At 39.0% G+C, this 26,539-nt stretch overlaps 3 protein-coding genes and 1 long non-coding RNA gene across 5 annotated transcripts in view; 2 read left to right on the forward strand and 2 right to left on the reverse strand.

Moving 5' to 3' along the window:
• LOC110949785 (ribosomal protein S6 kinase alpha-2-like) overlaps window positions 1-4,701 on the reverse strand; it is a 22,928-nt gene extending 18,227 nt beyond the window's left edge. The window contains exons 1-2 of the mRNA XM_022192014.2: window positions 4,054-4,701; window positions 392-508 (exon numbers count right to left, since the gene is read on the reverse strand). Of these exons, the coding sequence (XP_022047706.1) occupies window positions 392-508; window positions 4,054-4,158 (222 nt within the window). The 5' untranslated portion in view covers window positions 4,159-4,701. The remainder of the gene's footprint in view (window positions 1-391; window positions 509-4,053) is intronic.
• Window positions 2,146-9,272, forward strand: LOC127533000 (uncharacterized). The gene is made up of 3 exons (XR_007940606.1): window positions 2,146-3,392; window positions 4,652-4,773; window positions 8,350-9,272. It is a non-coding gene; the product is annotated as an uncharacterized LOC127533000 (long non-coding RNA).
• Window positions 5,867-15,291, reverse strand: rnaset2 (ribonuclease T2). The gene is made up of 10 exons (XM_022192015.2): window positions 15,139-15,291; window positions 13,780-13,857; window positions 13,641-13,695; window positions 10,359-10,408; window positions 9,405-9,462; window positions 9,004-9,068; window positions 7,886-7,999; window positions 7,595-7,640; window positions 7,400-7,474; window positions 5,867-7,274 (listed from the first exon to the last, which is right to left on the reverse strand). Exons 2-10 carry the CDS (start codon window positions 13,848-13,850, stop codon window positions 7,080-7,082), a joined length of 729 nt encoding a protein of 242 aa, XP_022047707.1. The 5' UTR covers window positions 13,851-13,857; window positions 15,139-15,291; the 3' UTR covers window positions 5,867-7,079.
• A 3,736-nt stretch (window positions 15,292-19,027) lies between these two features.
• Window positions 19,028-26,539, forward strand: part of myom2b (myomesin 2b) — a 34,567-nt gene continuing 27,055 nt past the window's right edge. Inside the window, exons 1-5 of one of the 2 annotated variants that reach the window (XM_022192012.2) lie at window positions 19,028-19,141; window positions 21,612-21,715; window positions 24,521-24,578; window positions 24,794-24,948; window positions 25,190-25,276. In XM_022192012.2, coding sequence (XP_022047704.1) covers window positions 21,633-21,715; window positions 24,521-24,578; window positions 24,794-24,948; window positions 25,190-25,276 — 383 coding nt within the window. In that variant the 5' untranslated portion in view covers window positions 19,028-19,141; window positions 21,612-21,632. The remainder of the gene's footprint in view (window positions 19,142-21,611; window positions 21,716-24,520; window positions 24,579-24,793; window positions 24,949-25,189; window positions 25,277-26,539) is intronic. The other variant, XM_051945001.1, reaches the window with a different exon arrangement.

The following is a 26,539-nucleotide window of genomic DNA, read 5'->3' on the forward strand; positions in this document are numbered from 1 at the left end:
TGTCTGCAAAGAGCTTTGACTTCAACCCAATCCAACACCTTTGGGATGCATTACAATGCTGACTGCAAGCCAGGCAGCACTGCCCCACATCACTGTCTGACCTTAATGCTCTTGTGTCTGAATGGGAGCCGGAAAGACGTTGCATAGGACTGGAGGCAATTACATCAGCATATTAATGCTTGTGGAGTGTGTGTGTGTGTGTGTACTTTGGGAAATGTAGCGTACACTTATGTGTGAAGACCAGATATTCAAGTAAAACTGCTCTTACAGACAATCTAAGTGGTGCTAATAGTAAAAACATGTAGCCTGTATGGTGATGTTCTGGCTGCTTCTTCCCGAATATTAACAACAGTTGCAGTCATAAATATTCTGGTCTCAGCTGTTTTAGTACCTTTCCATAGGAGCCTTGTCCCAGCACCTTAAGCAGCTGGAACTGAGAGGGGTCTGCTTTCTCACAGCCCTCCTTAACATGGTGGCTGATGTCAAACTCCTTAAGCACACTGTCATCCTGAGAAAAGACAGACACACATCATTATTAGCATGTTTATTACATACTTACAAAGACAGAGGCAGAAAAGCTTTTTTAAAATTCAGACATGTTCAAGATGAGACACATTTTACCACATCTGAGCAGTTTTTAAAAAATGTTATTCAAGTAACCTCTACATCAGTTAAAAAAAATAAAGCATATCACTGTAATAATCACTCTGAAATCCACACTTAAAGACAGATGAATATTTATGAGCCATCATGTTATTACTGGAAAGGTGTGGGCTGAGGTCACTGGCAGTGATGCATAGTGAAAGCTGCCTTTTTCAGTCCATTCAATCTGCTCAGCGAAGCGAATGATCAACTGCCAACCTGAGGCACAGCTTAGATTGGACAGTGTGACAATATACTGTAACTCTGTCAAACTGTCAGCGTCATATAGGAGTTAAGAGCTTTACACCTCACTTTCAATCAGGTATGAAATGATGACAGGGCCTGGTAAATTCAGAAAGGTAATGGTTGTAAACCATTTGTTTTGGTAGCCTCTATGAGTTTGACAGTAGATTTTTGTGATGCTGTCTCTCCAGAAGAGGTACTTGGTTGGGACATTGGCAACTGCAGCTTGACATGCTTGAAAAACAGAAAAAAAAGTGCCATATCTATGCACATACTTTAATTAACTACCTGCTAGACTGAGCAAGTCAATGGTAACAAAACAGGTGCATTTTCTTGTTAGCAGGAGAACATCAATCATTCAGCTGCGATAGCATAGCTGGTATTGTATTCACCTTATGAGACTGTGGGTGTGTGCCATCATGGCAAAATGTGGTCCTGGAGACACATACTGTAATGGGAACGACTAAAAAAACTAGCTTGGAGAACTTTGACAGGTGTGAACATGTCTGTCTGTTGTCTGTTGACAGGATTGATCAACACAACCCTGCACAAGAGCCTACAGTTGTGAAAACTCAAATCAAAATGAAGGACACATTCAAAATGGGTGTGGTCCAAATTATGGATACTGACTAATGCAGCCATGTAAAAATGTAGTAATAATCACTGACTATGCATGTAACAATGCAATAATGTAGGGATAACCACTGTGTACTCATAGCTCAGAACATCATCATGTTGACATACATGACATTTTGTGTTTTGGGGCATGTTGCCTACATGGGTTTTGTCCATACACTCCAGTTTCCTCCAACATTCCACAGACATACATGGTAGCTTAACTATTGAATCCAAATTGGCTGTAGGTCTGAGTGTGAGAGTACACGGTGGTCTGTTTCTTTGTGTTGGCGCTGCAGTGAGCTGCCAACCTGTCCGTGGTGCGCCCCGCCTCTCGCCCAGTGTCAGCTGGGATTGGCTCCAGCCCCCTGTGGATCTCTGCAGGATAAAGCTGGTATAGCTAATGGATGGATGGATGGATTTTGAACAAATCTGTCACAGGTCATCTGTTTCACCAAACTCACTTCGCTCATGTCATTTGTTTCATTATGCCAAACACACTGCCTTTGCATCGCAGCTGGTATGAGCCAACAGCAAGAGGTTCACTAGTTCTTGCATGCTATGTGGTTAACGTGGATTTAAAGATGCAAAAGTATCATAGCAACAGGTATCTACATAAGGTACTAATTGATTTTCTAATCTACTGTGGCTTGTAGAATTGACAAAACAACCAGCTACCATCAGAGGCTGTTATCGGATCAATCCCTCAACAGTATGCAGCATTTTGAGAATGGAATGAGATCCATTTCTCCGTTTGAGAGTCAGAGACTCAAAATACACATAAAGCTAAAAATAATCAAACTGTCACATCCGTTTCTGCGAAGACAGCAAGTTCTTTGATGCTATCATTGCAGTGAGAGTGCTGAGACTGTTGTAATACCATATTTGTGATCTTGTTACAGTTTCCTCTAACCAAGAACACACAGCAAAGCAATATATTGGGCTGAAACTCAGCCTTCAAGATTTATTTTCATTACAACTTGAACAGAGTCGGCCATCAGGAGTCCAATTATTCCAAAGCTGTTTCTCATGTATCAGGGATTTTGTATTAAATCAGAGTTAGACTCTCCAGGCTGATGCAATATCAAGAAAATAACACTTCTCTCTAGACATTCTTTAAAAGATAAATATAATTACACAGGAAACAAGTGAAACGGTCTCATACTGTCGGCAGTGCCTTCTGCTAGTCAGTAACAGAAAAAAATACTAAAATCCGGGTTTTTTTTTGCAGTGTAAATCCTAAAGGAAGTGCACAAGCAAGCAGAGCTACACATTCGTCTTCAGTGAGGGAGGAAACAAACCTGACAGCATATCAAGTGCTGACATAACAGCATAGCAACAGTGCAGATCCATAGCCCACATCACACATTCAGTGGATTCAAGGCTTTTCTGCTACAATATTTTCACTTGTTTTGACTCAGTTTTCACAACAGTTTCAACGTGCAAAAGACATCTTCTTTGAGGCTCCAGCTGTAGCATGTTGAACTGTTTTAAATGGCAGTATTTCCATTGTGTAAATGAGGTCATGGTGCATACAATTAAATAGACAGCACTTGAAAATGGGAGATATGTTAGGAGCTTTGACTGTAACACAGCGTTGGGGGGTTGAAGGCAATTTGTACAATAAAACTGTAACATGACTCTTTCCAGTAGCTGGTTGTGATGTCACTGCTTGCCTCATGTGAGTAATTGCTGTTTCATTCTCTGAACAGAGTAGCAGGAGTGACGTCTGTCAACCAGACAGAAAACAGCTTCAAGGCCGCCAATGCCAGCTCATGGAAGACGGATCAGATGCTGATGTCCCCCTTCACTGGGAGGGAGATGGAAAGAGACCTTCCCCTAGTGGAGCATCGAAGCACCTCATTGCATACTACTGACAGACAGCCCAACAGGTAAACAAACTCAAGCAGACAGACATTTGTCGTCCAGAGAGACAGTAGCACAAACAGGTAGAGGGTCTGACAAGTTGATTCATCAGCACTTGTTCACTACAAATAGGAGCAAATGAAGAGAGGGTTTATTTTTTCCATTTATTTCCCAAACATACAGGTAGATGTGCTGCAAACAGCATGCTGCCTCTGCCACTCTCTCTCTCCCCTTGCTGGTTTGTTTGGGCTATAAATAGACCTCTAGTGCTATGGCCGTCCACTGAATCAATCTGTCTCTCTCCATTTATCTATCAACCTGCCTGCCTTGCTGCTTGTTTGCCTCTTAGCGTTTCTGTCTGACTCCATTTCCATATATCCTCTCTCTCTCTCTGACAAAACACTAGTGTCTCCCTGGCGCTCTGTTTTCTGTATTCTTGACAGACAAGGAGAGCAACAGCTTTAAGTATGCAGCACTGACTCCTGAACCACTCCACGAGAAACCAGATTCTTTTCACATTCACTCCCCTGTGCACAGACTCCTCACACACATCCTCATGTGCTGTGCATGTGAGCTGCTCTTTCTAAGGGCCATTATATTCACACATGGTGCAATTGTGATGCAACACAGCTTCACATACTTGTGGTACAAGTTTGTCCTGATGAGACCTAAACAAAACTGACTGACCTCTAGTTGACAGAATCCAGCGTTGTTCTTGTTCCTTGCCGCCTTGTTCTTCAGGTAGATGGAGAACCATCTCCGCACTGTGAATTTTCGCGTGCTGGTATCCATGGCAACGTGGCAGACCTGTGCATCTATCCCATAATGATGAACATCTCCCTGCAGGGGGGGTCCTAAGGTAGAGACGCAGAAACAGAGCTTTTATTGGTTATCTATTTGTCCCGCAGTTTCTCCATTGGCCCATCCTCAATGTCGTCGCTTTGTAGTTTTCCCATCGTTCACATGCGCCTGTTGTCTCTCTGGTCGGGTTTCAGGCTGCCGTTTTCTCCCCCCCTCTTTTCTCGTCCTCTCTCAGCTGCAGCGGACACCAGCAAGCACGCAGTCAGAGTTGTCACAGAGCCCCAGCCAGACGGACGGGGCAGGTGCTGCTGGGTTTGGGATTGTCTTGTGTTTTTGCGGCGGGGATCACTGCAGGGAGAAGTGACGAATGAATCTGTTCCGCTGAATCAGGAGAGGTGTGCGTGAGCTCCCTCCTCACGTCTCTGCCCGTGCATGTGTGTGTATGCTCATCCCCTGCTGCCTCTCTCTCTCTCCCTCTCTGCAGAACAAGGGATTGTCACCAGTCACATTGTGTGCAGGCCGGCAAGCTCCCGACCCCTCCCTCCCTCATCCTCCCCTGTTCCTGCCCCTCACCTCCCTCTCGGTTTCTCCCAACAGCAACAGCTGGTGAGGTCACATGGTGTAACCCGGCTACCTCTCCCTGCCTCTCTCTTCCTCTGTCCCCATCTCTTTTTGCTCCTGCATGACATCGAATCACACACACAGACAGACGGAATCAAAAACAGGCAAATGACAAAATAAAGTGGATTGCAAGCAGCATAACAATAGAGGGGAAAAAACCAAACACCGTGGCTCAGATCCAGAGACATTACATCAGAATTCAATAGAATACTGAGGACAGCAATCAATGCAATGATCAATGATGATGACAGAAGCAAGGACAGCAATCACACAGAGTGCAGCGTGATCTGGTTGATCACAGGGCACTGGGTGTGTGTTTGTGTAGGTACTTGGATCTGTCACATCAGCAGCTTTGCAGAGCTGCAGTGTTACATAACCATAGAGAGAGGGGGAAAGAGAGAGACAGAGAGATGGAAATAGACCAAAGGAAGTGGGAGAGGTGGGGGCAGCATTATTATTATTGAAAGCAGGGACTAAATGAGGACCTGCATTTCACTTAGGTCAAGCGTGCATGTCTGACCTGGAGTTAAATTGTTTTGTAAAAGAAGGTTTCAACTTCTTCTCAAATGCTCGAACTGTGATCCCTAAACCTGGAACATTACTACAAGCAGCACTTGTAGTGCTATTTTCATATGTTTGACAGGATTTGGACCACAGTTGAAAATAACTGGCACGTAGTTTGAGGGCATTTTAGCACTACTGGAAATGTTACAAGATATGCTCAGTCAATCTGCTGCGCTGTGTTGTGGGAGGAGATTCAGGATTATGGATTGGTGTCTTTGTCCCGGTGGGATTAGGACTCTGTAAGGAGATCACAACATTAATATTTATACACACAGCGTAGATGTGGGCAGATAGAGGCAGGCTGAAATATAGTTCTGTTAGTTCATTATATTGCATGGATAACATTAAGATGCCTGTTAAGAACTTATCCTGTCATTTGCGGTAGATGGTCCGTTATATATCTTCAACAATCTCTATTTAGGATGTAGGGTAAACTCATTTTTAATTACATAAATTAAAAATGATAATGGATGCGCTTCATCAGTATTACATAATAACATCAAGGAATATGGACTGGATATTGAGTGTTTTATTAACATTAAAAAATGATGCACTGTACACATTTTCATTTGAGTCATTTTGAAAATTACAAAAATAATTCAGCTTTAAAATGAATCAATTAATTAATGCACAAAAATAACCACAGCCCAAAAGCACCAGCAGAAACAAATCATTGCACAGATCAGTGATGGATTAAATAGTGTTTGTCAAATCATGCTACATCTTAAGTGTTTCATCTGTGTTGTCCTAAGTATAGTAAAAATGGTGTACTGTGAACTTGGTTGACATCTTGTGTAATGCACTGTGTTACATTGTGGGCAAACTTGTTTTTAGTTTCAGTATATTTTCTGCATTTTAAGATTCGTATTTCCTAAAAACAAAAAATACAGAGGTAAAAGAAGAGTCGGTTCTATACACTTAGACAGGCAGTCCTAAACAGGAAACACTGAAAACAAGTGCGAGTACTTGGCAAATATCCGAAGGTAGCTAAGTATAACTATCATTAGTTTCCATTTCATGAAAGATGTAGCATATTAAAAGGTGCCTTGCAGGTCCAAAGATAATGCCACTTGGTCTTAAAACCCTCAAAAATATGCAGGCTAAGAAGTATTATTTGAATAGTGATTTAACATTACAGAACACTTCATATTTTAATGCAACAAATTAATGAATTATGATTTTGAGAAGGCATTTATGTAAAACTAAATAACTAAACTAATCTTATAAAAAAAGAGATGGCACTGAACAGGAGGCATACAAACACAAATATTGTTGAAAAACGTCAAGCAGTGTCACAACATGTGCACTTTGACAATATGTAAAATGTACAGTACATAAACTGTAATCATGACGCCCCTGGCTGTCCTTTGGAAAAACACATGCTATAACTGTTGACCTTGTCTATCAGTATTATAGTATAAAAGCAATAAAAGTCCAGTAAGGTAGTGCACATGTCTATGCATGTGTGGTTTTTACAGCAAATTTGAAAAATACAAAATAGTTTTTAAAAATGTTTTAAGACGGCAGTGATTGATCCTATTTTCCCAAACAGTATCTTTAACATTAAATCTACACTGTTCATTGTCAATCCTGAGTAAAATATTACAGCATATTTGCACAAAAAACCCCTCCCAAAATGCATTTGTTTGTATATCTCTGTGTATCGTAGGTAAGTGGATTGATTGAACTGAAACGTAACAACATTTCAGTTTGTGCATGTATGCATTTCATTGAAAGGGAGGGTAGTAAACTGGCATATCATGGTCACACACACTGAACCCTGATGCCTTGTCAACACCCACAGGACTGTCCCAACCTCCTTTAGAAATGGTTTCCATGGTGATTTGTTTCTCACAGTTCAAGAGGGTAAAGTCGGGGTTGAAACAGATCTCAATCTGCCCCAAAATCTGGAAATCGGCATTCTGTAATGAACAAAAACAGCTTTACCTAACGCAAAAAAATGACTTGCGTATCATTGAAAAGTAGCACCATGCAAAACAACAACAAATGATGATTTCATTATTTATGTAAAATTAGGTGTGTATACCTTTGATGGATGGACACACTGGATTTTAGGTTTGACACCGTAGAAGTTTTCTATCACTCCTTCAATTTGTGAAAACTGCACAGACACATTAGCAGTAGAGAGAAGAGCAAATGTGAAAGGCAACAGTTGTGACTTTATTATGAGGCTCTCTAAATCGATCTGATCATGTCACATCATAAATATAAATAAACTTACAGCGTAGTATTTGTCAGAAGGGATGATGTCGAACTTCCTCAGGATGCTAAAATAACACAAACAGATTTCCATTTGAGGCTTTGAGGTGTTGATGTTTTTATGTGACAAGTTTTAAGGAGTCTCTGTGAACTAGTCTGTGGATGGCAAACATCAGGAGAGGCAACAGGAATCAGAAAAATCAAGTTCAGACTAAGAACTAGTCAATGAGAAATTATTTCCGAGGAAAGAGATGCATGCGTGTGTTTGTCTGTTCTTGCATGTGAAGGGGGTGTACGTTTCAGTGTTCTGTACCTGTCCAAATCCAGTTTATGATAAAGTTCAAGTGCCTTGCTGAAGTATTTGTGTTGACTGTTCAGAGATTCAGCTTTGGCTGCACATGTCCCGTGTTTGTGCCACTCATATTTCCTGTTGAGACAGACAAACATCAGAAAATTTAAGTCCGGAATACAGAATAAGGATTTCCAGCTGTATACAAAGTCAACATATATGAAATATATACTTTATGATAATGTTCAGAGTGGCAAAAAAACAACAAAAAAAAACTACATAAGTAAATGCTTGTAGTCATTCAGAAGAGAAATAAAACTTGGGACTACAAGTAAAAATACCCATTAATTACACCATCAACTATAACAGAAAAATTTGCTTTTGTTGGTCTGATATTCAGATAATAGTTTCATATAAGATACAATTAAAGATGCCAGTCTGTTAATGTTTTGCTTGAACGTTACATGTGTTATTGTGACCACGTGCAGGTGCGCTTTCGCGATTTCATCTTGGACTTGCAGAGGCAGCATCGTGTCAAAGTCTGAGAGGATCTTTGTCAACGGGTCCAAGAAGAAGCTACCTTCACGTTGAGGATGATCACTAGTGATGAGAGGTCGGTCTACAGCTACAACCCAAAGACCAAAGACCAAACAGCAGTCTTCACAGTGGAAGAACCCACAGTCTCTAAAGTGACAGTCTTCCAGTGCCAAGAAGGTGCGTGGTCAGACATGCACCAAGACCATGAAACTCATTTTGTATTGATGGAGTTAAGTATTGTGAATTTATCTTCAGGGTCAGACTGACAATGGCAAGTTCTAGTACATCCTGAGACATCTGAGGGAAGACATTTGGTGCAAACGACCCTGAACTTCGGCATGATGAGAAGCGAAGCAACCACTCACAGCATGTTGAAAATTCACAAGTGCGCTTTCAAAATGGGACTTCCAAAGAGTATTACAAATCATGGCAGTGCTGGGAGCAGCGCATCATTGTGCAAGATGACAACTTCAAAGGGATGGTAACCACATAAGGCACGTTTTTTTTCAGAATCTGAACTTTTTAATTGTACCTCATATGTCTTAAAGCTTACAGAAAATTCATATCTTTTAAAAGAGTCAGACAGCTTGACAAAACAGACATACCAGAAACTAGCAGATGTGGGGTTTAGCAGGTCAGGCCAACTTTTCTTCATGTCTGGTAGCAGGTCCTACAAAAAAAACACACCCAACAGCAGGCTTGTTTTATCTGTTAGTAGATGGTGTACTGTAAGAGAACTACAGAAAGCAGAAAGAAATCCATTTATTTGCCATATCAAATTCTGTCATGCCACATTTTAATGTTCTGTCTGCCCTGGGTAAAAAGAATTAATCATTCAGCTGTTGTGAAGACTAAAATAAACTCTTAAATCCTCTTTGTCCTGTCAGTAGCCTTATCACATTAATGCTAAAACATTAATGTTCCATCTCAATAAATTTACAGATTAAAGACAGTACAGAACAGTATTAATTTCAAAGACACTTGGTGTCTTTGGGCAGTGGTTTACCTCTATTTGGGAAGAGTTGAAATGCCATGATGAATTACAATCAATCCCTTTGTCTGGCCTGGAATACAGAAAAGGTCCAAATTTATTCACTTTCAGAGAGTTAAACAAAAGCAGTGCATGAAGCATGAATTGTCAGTTTCCTGCATATTTAGTGGCAAAAGGGATGCAACATAGCCGAGCCGCGCTAGACAACCCACGGCAACGAATTTAATTCTCTGCCAGGGAGGGTCTAGTTACCCTCCATAAGGCTCGAGGCTGGATTCTCATAAAACTGGCCGGACCAATCACCATGAAGTGTAGAGTCAGAAGGCGGGCGTCACAAAGTGACGACAGAGGCGTGACGATTCTGACAGAAACAACCAGCGTACAATAAACAGTTATCTTTCCACTCGGCTTTGGCCACAGCCCTTAAAGATTTGAAGCTAAAATTCAACTTGAAAGATAAACAAAGCACGGCACTTAAGTGTTTCATTGAGAAGAAAGACGTATTTGGACTTATGCCGATGGGATATGGCAAATCCTTAATATACCAGTTGGCTCCGCGGCTCCGCTGGTTGGGAAGCTAATGGGACTTAGCCACAATCCGCCGGTGCTCTCGGAACTACGTCAGCCTATTTGTTGCGTTGATTGGTTGTATACCTACCCAATTGCTGCAGAAGGATTTGATAGACAACCTTTTAGGCCGCCTCCCTCCCTGTCGAGCTTCCCTAGACCCTTGTGCCGTCAGAAACATGGGTAGGCTAGATGCAACACACTCCTGTTGTCATTTTTCAAACATCTTAGCTGGATTTCATTCTTTGACTGTATATATTCAATATGTTGTACTAGCAATTGTTCTTAACTGTACATTTACCTTTTACCAGTTTTCTAAAGTAATAATAATGTTCCACTCTGCAAAGGGAAGAATACAGTCCTAATATTTAAAAAAAACCACACAGACACACACACACTTACCAGAGTCCATGTAATGTCCAGTAGCTAATGTTGGGATGACAGTGTTCCATCTGAAATGTATTAAACAAAATTCATAAAATTGCTTCTTCGGCATGACCAATAAACCCAGACATTTTTTTTTCAGAAGCTGCAACTAGCAATGATATGTCTGAAATGAACAATCACTTTAAAGCCACAGTATGAATTGTATTTTGTCTTTATAATGCAAACAAACCCCATTAATACCACAACAGTAATAAAAAAGCAAATTGAGCAGTTTTGCGGCTTTTGTGACATATACTAGCACACTCTCATTTGCTATTGTAGGAATTACACCAAGCAAAAGCTAATAAAAGTCAATGCAAAAGTTCTGCAATAAGTCCTAACCTACATGTAATGTGTTGTATCAGCTGTACGTCGCTTTGAATAAAAGTGTCGGCTAAATGAAACTGTAATATAAAACCATACAATATTCACATGTATAAACCCACAGGTTTCAGGACACCACAAAGAGCATGAAAACTGCTATCAAAAGCACAAAATAAGCACAAAATAAGGCTAACCAAAATAAACTGAACGTGACCACAGAAAAAATGGCAACTAATGAAACCAAAATGCTGACACACAGACAGTCTGATGACTCGGACACAGACATCACATGATATTTAAGGACTGCAAACTCAGTCAGTAATGGACAATAACATTCTGGTGCTATATAGGAATCAGACAGAATTTAAAAGAGAAACCATAACTGTTGATGTGGGAGTGGTGAATGCTGTCACCTCACAGCAAGAAGGTTTTGAGTTTCAACCTGCCAGCGAGCTGGCGGCTTTCTCATTCTGTATCTTCATCAACATTGCAATTACCAAAAATCTGTTTAATATATTACCATACAAAATCATTGTTCTGTGTCTGTTTATACACCATTCACAATGTGGAATGGATCAAATGCATAAATCCCTTAATCACATCAGCGAAGCCTAATTGGACACAGGACTTAGCAAACTTTGTGTAAAATCAGTGAAATAAAACTGGAGATGGGAGTTCCAGCTACTGCTATAAAACAAAAAAAAAAGATTTGTTTTTTAGTTTTCAGTTTACATTAACTACTAATGTGAACCATGGCTCTATCAAAGAAATCTCACAAGACCAATGGCCAAGTTGAGGATTTTCATGAAGTTTGAAAGGATTAAAAAGAGAAACTGTCCACACATGGTGACCACTGCATTTTGCACAGGCCTAGTGCAAAATGCTCAAAAAGGGAAAAAAGTGACCCAGAGTAACAGTTAAAGGTTCTTCAGTCTACCAGATAGATAGGTACTTTATTAACCCCAACTGAAGTTTAAGATGCTGAAATCATGGTGCACGTTTGCCTGATGGAAGCAGGCACTCTTCAGAGAAAATGAAATTAGTAACCCATTTTAAATATCTTGGGGTCATATTAGATTCCAACCTCACATTCAAAAAACATGTGAAAAAGGTTGCAAATACCATCAGATTTAATTTACAAAACTTTAAACAAATCAGACCATTCATCACTACAGAGGCAGCTAAGTCTTACCTTCACTGTATGATATTTTCTCACATTGTATACTGTTTCACAGTCTGGTCCTTTGCTGGTGTTATTGCACTTAAACCAATAGAGCAGCTTTTTAAAAAAGCTATTAAGATACTTGATCAAAAACCCCAGTCATTTCACAAATGTGTTCTAATAGAGAAATACAAGTTTTAACATTTGAAAGTTTTAAAATCTTTAAAAATAATTGTCTCATATATAGAGTTCTGAACGGCTTAGCCCCGCCACCACTTAATGGATTTATTAAACAAAAGTCCAGCTTAAAGAACACTCGCTCCACAGTAAGGGAGGACTGTGGAGCGACTTTGCAATATCGTGGTTGTGAATTCTCAAAAAATGTACTATCCATTAAGGGCTGCTCCAGTTGGAACGATCTACCGATGACAGTTAGAGAAAGTACCACCTATGTCTCTTTTAAAGAATGGCTGTTACAGCAACACTCTTGTGACCATTAGAGAGTCATTCAGAAAGTTACAAGAGCATGTCAGTTTTAAAATGATAGGATGATGTGTGTATGAGTGAGAGAGAAAAGTGTAGGTTGTGGTTGAATGTTTAGTTTTTATATTGTATCTTTGTCCGGTCTTGTTTTTTTTGCTTAATGGCCTGTATGTTCTTGTTTTGGTGGTATGTTTTTTACCCCATGGGACAACATTTGGAAATTAGCCTTGAGCTAAATCTGGCATATTTACATCGTTGTATGTTCATTAATATGCACTGTCCCATTCAAATAAAATAATAAATGAAATGAAATGTCACGGCATGCCTTAAATTTCTCAAAGAACACACTGATATTTCAAATGCACTACTAGAAAGATACTGTCTGTAGTGACGAAATTGAATTGTTGGGAATTCTGTACATGGAAATGAACTAAAAGGTCTACTTAGTGGAGGATGAGTCTCTTGACATGACTGTAATAACCAACCTGAAAGTTAATGACAGGCTTCAGACAGTGTAGATGCTTATTATGAGAAAGCAAAGATTATCTTTCTGACATATATCCAATATTAAATCACTGACAGTATCAGGACCCTGGAATAAGCAACATGTCATTGAAGTAAAGGCAACTAATACTAAGGGGAAGATCAATTTTTGGCCTAGTTGATTATATAACTTTATATTCAGCATGTTTATGAATATGGGTATCATCATTTGGAACCAATTCCCAAGAAATAAATCAACATGGACTGCAGTCATCTGAACTGCAGTCCATGTTTAAGTTAATTTATTTCTTGGGAATTGGAAGTGGTGACTGCAGATAGATCTGCAGTCACCACTTTGTGGTATCAAGCAATATCTTGCTCACAGCTTTATCTGACTGGTTACATGTCATGAGTAAATGTCTATCAACACTCAGTGATGAATATTGAAAAGTTATCTTCATTAAACACATGCAAATCATAAATAAACAGGCATTTTGAAAACATTTTGACGTCAAGATATTCTTTTCTACTGCAAACATATATTAACTCCAAATACTGGTTATTGGTCTACTTCATTATTTATAATCAGTATCACACCAAGCCTGAAAGCTGCAGACCCCTTTTTTCATCCTTTTAATGAAAGAATAAGAGAAGACAATCTAATCATTCATTATACAAACTGCAACTGCTTATTTTCATTTGTGATATACCAATTTGTGAGCACTGAAATATCCCAATTGTATATTTAAAAACCTCTAAATGTTAAAATGAAACAAACTGATAAATACAGACAGAAAAAAACTCACAGAACAGAAGGTAGTTGGCCAGTGGTGGGTCAGGATAATTTTGGTCCACATATGGCTGTAATACACAAAAACATCTTAGAGGAGACTTGTTCGATTACTATGTATGTATGAAACAAATTTATTATTCTTCTGTACTTACAGAGGTGAAATCACAAAGGCAGAGGACAAGCCTGCTGCCAAGCAGACCAGAAGAGGAGAGCAGAGCCTCATGGCTGACCTACAACAAGATAATAGATTGATCAATAAACAGCTACTTCAATCCAAAACGCCAGGTTCCTGAGACATGGACATTAGATGAAAAATCATATCAACAGTGTAAAATGGAGCTCATTTCAGACATGCATTCCTTTAAGTTATTCTGATGGCAACAGAACATGCTGACTTCATGTTTAAATGACTACAGTGGTCACTTTTACATTAAAGTGGCAACAGCAGTCTTGCTAGGTTGGACCTTGTAACATTTCTGTATCACTTTCAGGACGGCCTACATCTGTACTGTACGGCTTTGCATTAATGGGAAGGCATGCACAAGCTACAATACTTTAAGTTGTGTGAAGCAATTTGAGGAAATCTTTTTACACATCTCAGCACCAACATTAGTGCAAAAACATCACAGAGCACAAAGGTCAGTGTCAAAGCGCCAAAAATCACCAAAATACCTATGTGATTACAAAACAAAAAGACCAATGCTGGAAACCTGTGTATAATTATATATTATTATAAAATACCCCCGATATGGAGACAGGAAGGATTAGTCCGTTTGTAACAGCGAGTCCCCCTGTGTACTTTTCTTCACATGAGATAGGTGAGCTGTCACACAGAGTCACCATTTCTAAGCTGCAGTTGAATCATTTGTAACTTAGAGGTTGTCTGAGTTCTGAGCGCCAATGTAGCTCTCAGTTTTTTTTCTTCTGTAGGTAAAGTAGTAGTAGTTGCCTTATCACACATGGATGGCATTTTCAGTATGTAGAAAATTCTAAATAAACTAGGCTGCTATTCACTCAAAAAAAATTGATATTAGTTAAGATAAAGTTTTTAGTTTATAAGTGCATAATAATGTATTATGTATCACTAAAGATAAGATATATGTTCAATATAACACGTCAATACACTCAGAATGAGATGACTTGCATTTCTATGGAATTGTATTGATAGAAATTTTAAGGAAAAGTCTCACAAGTTACTAGTCTGTCAAGTGCCTTTAGACTTTAGCAAACAGATGTGCGACGGACAACTTTAAACTCAATCGTAAAGTATAAAAAAAGTTATTTTCTGTAACTTTATGTAACCTAAGACAACGTTAGCTAAACCTAGCTAAAACTGATAGCAACGTCGGCCTTTGGTAATTAGCCATTAAGCACTAGCTTTAAACTACCGACTGACTTTACAGTAACGACAAACTTGGTTAAGGACTCAACGTACAGAAAATTGGACTGAACTTCGGTTTTAACCTTACAATACTTGTTTGTATCATTTTTATAAATTATAGCGGCCTCACCTTGTGCCGGGTAAGATGCAGCAAAGACCCGTAGTGTTTACACGAAGGTAAATAAGATTCCTTTCCAGAGAACTTGGTTAACGAATTACAGCAGACAGAACAACTGACAGCCTGTTGTTGATGTCCCACAGTCTCTTTACTGCCTGCCTGTCTGCTCAGCCAATCAGGAGCGCCGCACGGGTCATGCGTCATCACGTGGCAGAATGGGTGGCTTGATTTATTGTTCTGCCCGCACCGATTACTCTTCATCCTGATGCTTATCAACAATATTGTGGAAACAGGTTCGTTGAGTTAATAATAAACAAACACTCCTCTCATGACAGCTTGTACTACAGGGTGCAAGAAAAAATTGTAAATTTTAATATTTCTAAGGCAATTCCTGTCATATTTTGTGCCATGTGACATACAGAAATACTATAAAAACACTACAATGTCAAAAACCTGAAGACAGTCCAGTAACACTAAAGTGTAAACAAATAAGCATCACCACACAGCTCATGTTTTGGTTATATTAAATGGATAATTTAATTCTAATTATCATTTTGATGATATACCTGATCAAACAATCTGAAATAGTTTCAGTATTGAGGCAGCAGGCTTTAGTAATTCTGTAAGGTGTGGTAATGTACTTTGTTAGTAAAAATGTTAGTTAGACAATGCAACTACACAAATGACTCATTTAAACTGTAACCAGTTATATTAGGATGCTCCACAGCCAAAGAAGACATGACAAATTGTTATGAGCTTTCAATTTATGTGTATTTTCTGCATACAGTAAGAGAGATGTGCGCAGTTGGACTATGCTCACAACACACTGGGGGATTTACTGCACATTTCAGTTGTCATTCTGTGCACTGGTTTCGACTTCTGCTCCAGTTTCTGGCACACTGCCACCTTCTATGCTGAGCACAACAGAAATGTGACCAAATCAAGGGTTTACAAAACCCACAATGAACACACTCTTCCGTTCAAAGCACATGACAGTTGATCATTTTCTGTCAACATGCCTTAGATCTTGTTGAGTGTGAATCCAAGATTAAAGTTCAGCTCATGTTTGTGATTTGAGTACATTTGTATTGTAAAATTGTCCTACAGAAAAGCAGTCAACAAAATGTATTGCATGCCTACTTGATGTTTCTTTAATAGAAGTTAAAAATATGTCTGACTGTTCAGTTTATAAAGTGCTCTGCTAACCATTCATTATTTAAACATAATAGAACAGGCCTGACAGATTAAATGTATGAAATGCCCAGAGGCTCTTTTTAAATAATGATTCATTACAGACCAATGTGTAAAATTAAGGATGTCAAGGGAGTAAAATGAGTGAATAATCTATCTTGCTCTAACTCCAGAGACAGACTGAACTGTTAAAAACTATCAATGGAAAAGCCCAGATTTCCCAAATACCCATTGAAAGAAGAAGATATTGAATCATACAGCCAAATTTTTCATTTTCAAAATATTTTCTTCTGTCTCACTGCTAACAAACCACATAATGTACTAAAAAGATCATTGAGCTTTGGTTACAGAATATACTGTATATATCACATGACCAACAGAGGGCTCTTTTTCAACCACAGAATATCTGTCCTGTTTTTACCACACAGATGTGCACAAAGCAAAACAAAACACACTTGCAATGATGCACAGGAGTACAGTTGATCTTATATTTACTAAATGAAGTGTATAAATCCATTTTGCATGTAGGACAACCAAGCTTTATTTCAGCTGAAATGAACAAAATGTATCTACAGTTTTGAATGTAATCCCATTGACTGTTACATTCTTTCCCACATTTTCTAGAAGGTGCCATAATAATGAACTTGACCATCAACTATTCTATGGCCCAACCAGAGAAGTCAAATGGGAATTTGGTGTTATTTTATGCTTCAGGGGTCAGACGTTAGGGAATTTTGGTTTCATCTATGTGGTTGACTTCCTGCTTGATTGACAGATTTGGGGCATTCAAAGATACTAACTTAAAAAAACAAACAAACAAAAAAGCCCCAAACCAAAACAACCCTCATGCTTTTAATCAAATTTGCACTCTAATTTATTAAATTAAATGTACGTAGACAGGACATTTGAAAGTCATTTTGCTCATGTGCAATTGCACAGTTCTACAGTGCTACTAGAGATGAATCAGTCTCTATAAAAATTTACCTTTTCTTTGAAAGGAGTTGTTGACCATTATATACCGACAGTCAATAGAAACTTTGAGGTAGAAATGTACGCAGAATTCTACTTGTAGGGGGGTTGTAATTATTCATTGTGGATTTACTGATGATCTAGTGCCCTGGTAGTTGAGATAATGATGAGTTGTCATTTTGTCATGATTCACTGCACATGAGTTGGTCACTTTGCAAAAGTAAACCAAATACACACCAAGCAATACTCAGTGAGTATCTGCACAATTTGAGAATGGGTTTGAAGGCCTATATAAAGGCCCCAAAAAAGGCCACCATTGTTAGTCCAGTGAACAGCATCATGCCGCGTCTATCACATGAACAACATCTCCGGGCACTGGGTATGGTGGAGGCCGGTTTGAGCTACAGTGATGTAGCCAGGCGTACGGGCTGTTCCCACCCACAATCAGAAGCCTGGTCCAAAGCATGCGCCGACGGATTGCTGCCTGCATCGAAGCAAATGGAGGCCATACTCGGTATTGACTGTTGTGACTTTGTGTTTGGCAGGTGCCATTTCCTTTTGTGAAATTCTTTATTTTGAAATCATTCTTGAAACTTTAGATTTTTGTTTCTGTGTGCCAATATGCAAAACAAATGATTCATATGAAGAAAATCCAGTTTCGGGCTTCAAAATAAAAATTATGTTGAAAAATATGGTCTCAAAGTTTTTAATGACTGTCAGTGTATATAAATTAATACATTTTAAAATCAGTGTCCCTGCTTATTTCCAAAATAACTATAGCTTCACACTGGGAGAATTGATAATTGATCACCTTTGTCATATTACATCCAGATTTTAAGGACTCGATGCATGACTGTGCTCTTACAGGAGAGAATCATGCATTTTAGGCAGATTGCAGACAGTCAAAGATTTTAGCTTTCAAAACTCTCCTGTTTGTCTTCTTGTTTGTCCTCTTTCATACTCTTCAATACGCTTGCGTCACACACTCGTGCCTAAGCAACACCCTGCCAGTCTCAGTATAACTCCATGTCGTCCCCTCATATGATTTTGTCTCAGATGTGAAATGTGTTTTACAGCTCCTCCACTGTGTCAGGAATAGTCCAGCTGTAACTGTAGCTAGTTTTATAAATAGGCCTTGGCCAGAGTTCAGCATGCGAAACAGAGTCTCAAGACGTTTCTATGTGCAAATGGAGAATAACATTAACAGAGGCTCTTTAGATCTGTCTAATCTACAGCTAGACAGTATAAGTGAATCGGCAATATAAATAAGACATAGGTAGCCATTGTAACGCTAAATTTTAAAAATTATTTTCAGAAAGTGTGTGAACTCTGAAATGCTGTCACAAATTTGTTATATTACTCATTAACTATCCCATGTGTTATTAAAGAAATGGAAGTGCCCAGCCTTGTGTTTAAGCACAACCTAAGAAAGCGCGACATACTGCTGCCCATTCTGAGGAGCTAAAAATGCTGCCAGTAAATGTGTGGTACTGCCCTCCCCATAACATCACCATGGTCAGATTCCCCGCATTGTCTGGATCAGCTGGTATACATGAATAACCAGTTGTTTCTCAGGTGCCACTAGGCTATCAGGCCGGAGACCAGCAGCTGGTCCATGACAAACTGTAATCAATAAACTCTGTTCATCAAATAATTGACTGGTTGTAGTGACCACGAGTCTTGAAGGATACCGGTTATATATAGGCAGCTCTCTCTCCTTATAAGGCCTCAGGGAGAGGCAGGTGGGGGACGGTTGGAGACGGGTGGTGGTTTTGTTGGCCTGGTACTTGGTTTTGGCTGACTCCCTGTGGATTCAGGCTGACAACCGAAGTCGCTGCAAAGGAAATCTCAAGGGGTAAGAAAAACTATTTAAAATTCTGTTTCCTGCTCCTATCTCACCTTTATCCTAAGCTTTTTGATCCACTTTTGCTTCTCACCTAAGTGTAGCATGGTAGAGTTAGTGGGATGGAGCTATCTAGAGCAGATTAGGGGACAGCCAAGAGATGTTTCATGATCCTTACCAAGAGCTAATGATACTAAAGTGATGAATGACGGAATATAGCATTTATAAAGGATGTGTGGAGATTAGACTGGAATAGATGAATGACTAACAGAGGGCTCCTTTCAACCCTCTGTTGCCACTTATTTATTGGGCAACTGTTGTGTCTGGGACAACAGACAAAGACAGCAGATCTGTGTGTGTTTATCAGACTAACATTATAACTGGTCAAAATTGATAAGGGCACTCAGGTCTGTTCCTTTAGTGGGCAAACTACTAGGGTGTAATTCTAAGCCTTTAAATGTGTTGACTTCATGTAAACTTGACCTCAAGCACAGGCTCACTAACATTTTATCTTAAATGAGGGAATTCACAGGTACAGGAGCCATTGTTATTCTTTTGTATTATTAATACCATTGGTTATCGCACAGCAAGTTTCTTGTATCTGAATAGAAAATGTTTATGAATAAGCTGAAACATTTTGGAGGTTTGTACAGTTATGGCTGGCAATTTCAGAGGCTTACTGTTACAGATGGAGAAGCTCGGGTGTCATTTGGCAGCCATTTGTGCCGTTACAGTATTGGCTGGACTGAGAGACGCAAGGAGATGTGGGACTGGTGGGACTAGAATATTACCTGCCTGCTAGGATCACTTTCCTGAGGGCAGTTGGATTTAGTACCTCTTATTTGGAAGCACACCATCTTCTGATGTCTTTTGTTTTGATTTCATATTCTTGTTTTACGGTGACATATAAACTCGTTGGATTGGCTGGTGGACTCATCATTGAGCAGGGTGTAAACGACCAATTAATGAATGTACAATCTTGTCAATCTTTATAGTATGATTGACAAATACAGCAAATGTAAAAGAGAGTAAACTTGAATATATAGAAGTGTAATGAAGGTGTATCAACTTTAGTTTTTCTGTTGCATAACCAGACAGGTCAAAAGGGAATTTAACTGCTGTTATTTATGTCATTAGGGGTTCGGGTCATTGTGGTTTATCTGTCTGCTTGACTGACAGTTTTGAGGCACTGGAAGTGGCTTTGTGATCCTTATGGTAACGCTGAAGTTGGGCAGAGTGTTTCAGAGGTGTGAAAATAGGTATGTCTTTGCCAGTGCAGCACGTCTCAGTGGCTCTCAGGGTGAGGTTGGGTAGGAGGATATGCTTCATGTTTCATCTGACTGTGGTCTGAGGACTATGAGGTGATGTAAGGCACTTATACTCTGCTGTGTGCATGATGTAAGACAAAGTTATATTCTTGCTACGGTGTCTACACTTAAACACATGTATCTGAGATTCCAGCTAACAGGAAAGAGTTAAAATCATTTATGAAGAGAATGCTATCATTGTCTGAAAGCTGTTTTTTTAATGACACACTGCAACAGGGAAAAATGTACTTTCACAAATGGTTGACTGGTGAGTAGCTCCAAAGAAGGAGTTTTTAGTTGCCACGTAATTTAGTTTGTTAAAATTTGAAGCTTTCAGATGTGATTCCATATAGCTGTGAGCTATATGTTTAATGACGCTGATGATGCATTTGAAGAACCAGAACTGTCCATAGCAATATGTGTGTGGCAGTATTTCTTTTTTATATTTTACCAGGAATATATCCAGTGATGGATTTATCGCTATTGTTGTCTCAATTTCAAGTCTTTATTTTAAGGAGCTCATACTTAGTATATTCTTCAATTTTATATGTTAACTAATATTGTTTCATTCACTGGAATGTAGCAATATTTACAGCCCACCACCACAACATAAACATGCTATAACTGCTAGTGCTGAATTTAGAGGTGTCAAACTGATGGGACAATTTTTGGTGCAGCTGCACCATCAGTAGCTGTTCATTTGCACTACATGTCCAACAATAGTCTATGTTCATTCCTTTTGTGTTATGGGTGTGTACACATGCGTCTGTCTTGCTGGTGTCTTTAAATCAATTTAGTGTCACCTTGTCAGTCCTGGAGGTGCCAATAGGCTCTGTGTGTTTGAATGCGAGTCTTGCAAACTGTGTGTCAAAATACCAGGAAGGCTTTTCCTTTTGTAGGGAGCACATGAATACAACTATGTTGCTCAGTATTGCTGACATGCTTCGTTGTCATTAATGTGCTCCAACCTCTCTTCAGCATAATGAACTATTTCTTCTTTTATTACATTTTTTTGTTTATGAGACTGTATCTAGTTTCAGGGTATTCCTGAAGGGATGGAAGCCCTGGTGTTTGTCCCTGTGTTACCTGTGTCCCTGGTCTAGACTGTAATGTGAATACCTCTTGTGCTTTGTTACCATGCCAGTGTGTGTGATTGTATGTTGCTGGTCCAACAGGTCAGTATCGACAGTGTCACCATGTCAGTGTGGCTCAAACGTGGAAATTACAACCAAGAATACCACCACAAACAGAGCCAATATGTGGTTAAAGAGTACAGCAGGTACAAGAGACACAGTTTCAAGCTAACGTAGTGCTTCGATCATCCTAATAATATTACTAATAGTAGTATTTTAACAGTAGTAAGGTTTGCCACTACTAAACCTGCAAATTCTGCCTTTTAAGCAAAGACATACCAATACAGGTAAGGCTAATCTGGTTGACACTAAGCTAAATTCAACATCAAGTCAATCCTACGATGGCCACACTATTTGAAACCAGCTTCCTCAAAGTATGTAGTATTTCATCATGTATTAGAGGCTGTCTGACCATTAATGCAGCAACAGGTCAATACAGAGCTTCTTATGAATACTTGAGAAAAGAATTGGGACAACAATTTGAGACAGTTCCCTAAATTGGACCAATTTCATTCAATCCATTCTTTTGATATTGAGAATTCAATATGGTCATATCCTGAGAGTTCATTGGAGGAAACTGGCTAATGTATTCTGCAATCTGTGGAAAAAATCATTTGGTAGAGTCAGTGTGTGTGTGTGTGTGTGTGTGTGTGTGTGTGTGTGGTGTGTGTGTGTGTGTGTGTGTGTGTGTGTGTGTGTTTCGTGTGTGTGATTTTAGAGGAGTACCAACAGGTACTCTGGCTGCTGTGTTTAATTCAAACTTACTGTATTAAAAATTCTTGTTCTTGCCGTTGCTTACTTGCTTTGCTTTAAAAAATTCTAATATGCAGCTAACCAATAGTATTCAATGACAAGTATTAGATAGATTTTACTAATGTAACGGTAGTTACTAACTGTTTCCTATATATTTCACTTAAAATTTCACAAAGTATAACATGTATATGAAATATGTGCTCTGAATAATGACCAAAAGACTGATTTGTTTGTCAAAAATATGGTAAGTTTTGTTTTTGCAGCTGAGACAACATTTCCAAGAACATTTATATATTAAATAATCTGCTTCAAGTATGATCATTTCTTTTTAGCCTACTAGATTTAAAATCACAAATCCTAGACTGCGCAAATAGTTGTTACACCCCAACTTGGCAACCACATTATAAAACATATTCTAAGACAGCACTTCTAGTTCAGGATTGTCTCGCCTCTTAATATGCGGGTCCACCTCCCTATTATCATCACAAGGGCAGATCACCACACCACCTGCCTTGTCTGAGGCTGCCAGCTTTCAAGATGCCCTTGACCTTCTGCAGGACAGTTCTGATGGCAGTGCTAGTTACTTTTGGCCTGAAGTCTTTGGGGAAAACAACGATGAAAGACACAGACTCAGAGCTTCTTAAGACTGGCTGTGTCTCTTCTGCTGACAATCTTCAGCTATTAGGCAACAAGCCAAATTCCAACTTCCAGCTCAGGGGAGCCTCTCATGTGTCAGACCTTCATTTGCATAGTCTGTTAAATATGAGATATGGATATGTGCAAAAATATTGCCTATAAATGCAAGGAAAACAAGCAGAGTGTTCAGATTAATTGCGGTCTTTACATTTTGTCTCTTTCTTTTAAACTTCTATTTCAGTCACACACTTTATGACACAAATGGCTCGGCAAATAGACAACAGTTGTTCAGAGGGTTCTTATGTTACAACGGCAACCGATATGCATTTGTAAATATAAAAAAAACAATAAATTAAAGCTGTCTCATGCAAAACAACACCCCAGTGGCACAAGGGCACAAGTTTAGACTACAATCTCAAACGTAGATGTTGAACATCAAATATCCTCTGAAAAAAGATTCTCCCTGAGGTGCTCAAGCTTCTCTCATATCAGCGCCGAGGACACTGATAGAACTTTCTTTCAGTTGGTGTTTCTTCTCCCCTCACAGAGAGGTCAAGGGTGAGGGTGCGTTGATAGCCTGCTGTGTAAAGTTCAGGTTCAGTCAGGGAGGTCTCACTCTCCTGTCCTGCATTCTTTGCATAAAGCTGGTTCACAGACTTTTGTATTGTGCTGGTATCATGGCAGAGATCAAAAGCATGGGGATTTACTCCCTTAAGCTTTTAAAGCCTGTTAGAGTTGGGAAACATTTGTGTAAAGCCAGAAACTACACACTTACAGTAAGTGCATTCACAACCTCTAAATATCTGAACATCTAGTCTTTGTGGATGCTTAGTTGAGGTACAACAGCTCATGTTCTAGAAAGTATGAAATGAATTTGGTAGATCATCACTGATTGATTAGTACACGCTTTACTGATAATCATAACATTCAGACCAATGCTTGGGCTAGAACAGTGACAAAGCCTACAGAACTTGCTTGAGACCTCCATCTTTAATCGTGGAACATAAGGCTGTAAAGGTTAACTTTTATTTTTTGGGTTAAAAACATTTTCATAGTTATGCAAAATGATACGAATAGACTTTATTCATAAAGCACTGTTGTAAATCCTGGTTAAAAAGGCAGCAAAATAGAACAGGCAAGTCATAAAATCTTCAGAATTTTAGAGACGGATAAAAATACAACATGTTGCAAAAGGAAATAAACAGTCTACAATATAATTGGAGGTGCTGTCAAGACTGGCTTCAGCTTGTTGCACATATCTGACAGATAATTTAAATGAAAGCACGGCAGTTTGGAGGCCTTTTGTTTAGTGACAGGCAAAAGCATTATATGTCCTCAATAACATGAGGTAGCTACCGTTTCGGAACCAGTGTAATTTACAGCAAGTGGTGTTCTGGCAAGGATACATTTACACATGATGGTAATGCCCCATCTTTAATATTTTCAATAAAGATTTCAGAATTCTGCCATAAATTCACAGGAAAATACTCAATTCATTGCCTGCAGGATAAACACTGTTTTCCTGAGCCTACTAGTGAAATTTATTTACCGTTTGTCTTTAGTTCTGAGGCGATGGAGGAAAGATATGAGCATAAAACAAAAGCTCGCATCCAGGAAGTGGTAAGAATCTACTAATTCTCTTTATCCAACATACTGATGCAATGACAATGCAGACATGTTGTTTAATTCACATGTGGATTTTAAGAATGGGCCTGCATTATAATATGGTACAGTACACTAATTGGATGCTAAGGCAATATAGAGAAGTGTGTGACAAATAAATGTGTGCTATTGATTGGTTTCATATTTACTGTCATCTCTGTGTACGCGTGCAGGTAAGCACGAAGATGAAGGATAAATATGTGCGTGAGGGGCCCATGATCAGAGGACCAAATTTTCTGGTCAGACTCAGATCCCACACCGTGTTTGAAAACACTTCAATCAAACTCTTCTGTACTATTGAGGGCTACCCCATGCCCGTTGTTAAATGGTGAGTAAGAACCTAAAAACGTGTGCTTCCTCAAACATAAGCATAGCTACTCAACCGTATACTATTTCATGGAGACAAATTGGTCTCTCATCACTCATTCTTTTCTTCTTTTAGATAAAATGGTAATGTCATCGTAGATGTTAGTAGTGATAAGAAAGTTGCTTTAAAAATGTTATTTATTATGGTTCCACATGTCTTGATGCAGTTGAGCTATATATATATATTTTTAAATTTTCTTTAGGTATAAAGATGGTGTCATCCTGGATGTATCCTCTGGAAAGTACTTGGTTCAAGGCAAAGGTGGAATCCATTCCCTGGAGATCCCAAGGTAGAGTAAGCTAAAAAAAAAAAAAAAGAAGATTTTTGATAGAGGTTTTGACTAGTGGTGGAACGCGATGAAAAAAAATTGGTCTATTTAAATACAGGCTTTGTAATTAATTAATCGCGATTAATCACATTTTGTCAAATAGCAATATTTGACACAATAAGCAAAATTTTTCAATGTAAATAAATTTTGGTTGACGACTGACTCGAGCAGACATAAACAGCAAAAATGTTTGTTTCATTCATAGTTATCTGTGCATTTTCATCTGTCTCCTACATTCACAGACTACTACAAACTCAAAGTGCAACAATAGCAATTATCTTCACATTTTAAGACTTTTGTAAACTCAAGCACTTTCAATGTGTTGATAAGCAGTCTATTGTGGGCTGGCTACACCGTTTGCCGGTAGCTAAATGTATGGTAGGACGACCTGGAGCTCATTTGCATAAAGCAGTTTCATTTAAGCAAATGCGATGAGGGGAGGAGAGGTCAGACACGTCGCAAAATTTCGTTGAACATCTAAACTAGTCGTTGCTGAACTGAAATGAGGACAGATTCAGTAGCCTTTTTCTTGCTTCAAATGCTTTCAGAAATACTTTTTTCTGAACAGTTTTCGTAATCAAAGAGAAAGTCTGCGACCGAGCTGCCATGTTGGTCTGACATTTCTGATCTGAATGCGTCCTGCGCATCTTCTTCGCAGCTGGCAAACAGATTTGAGGTGCATTATCGCCACCTACCGGGCTGGAGTGTGCATCAGTGTTACCGGTATGCAAGAAATGAGGGAACTGAGAAAGGTGTGATTAAATGCGTTATTTTTTAAACACGATATTTTTTCTGTAATTAATTACAGAAAAACGCGTTGGAATGAACACGTTGAAGTCCCAGCTCTAGTTTTGACCATTAGCACCATTTAGCAAGCACATTTCATATTAATGTAGCATTCCACTGCTTAATTCTTAAGAGACAGTTTACTAGTCAAGATGAATGAAAGATGATATTGGGATGCTTGTCAATCTCAGGATCTATTATCTTTTTTAGGATTTACTCCTAACGTGCAGCAGTACAAATTATCTAGGGATAGAAATGCACCAGTAAACGATAACAAGCCACAGACTATATGGTAATGTAAACAATGCATGTTCTAAAAATATAGACTCATCTCATTGGCAGTGTTTCATGGAACAAAAATGTGAGGACCATGACCAGTTGATGATTCATGAAGTTAGTGAAGTTACTGGATGTGATGATACAGGAAAATGAGCTGAA

This window comes from Acanthochromis polyacanthus, chromosome 2, assembly GCF_021347895.1.
Source record: "Acanthochromis polyacanthus isolate Apoly-LR-REF ecotype Palm Island chromosome 2, KAUST_Apoly_ChrSc, whole genome shotgun sequence".
Lineage (NCBI taxonomy): Eukaryota > Metazoa > Chordata > Actinopteri > Pomacentridae > Acanthochromis > Acanthochromis polyacanthus.

Excerpts from the sequence above, each read along its gene's own strand:
- rnaset2 (XM_022192015.2), bottom strand. The coding sequence starts at position 13,850 with ATGAGGCTCTGCTCTCCTCTTCTGGTCTGCTTGGCAGCAGGCTTGTCC. Across the intron at positions 10,409-13,640 it reads GGCCAACTACCTTCTGTTCT|ATGGAACACTGTCATCCCAA; the intron begins GTGAGTTTTTTT and ends AATACATTTCAG. Across the intron at positions 7,475-7,594 it reads CTTCTGACAAATACTACGCT|TTTTCACAAATTGAAGGAGT; the intron begins GTAAGTTTATTT and ends GTGTCTGTGCAG.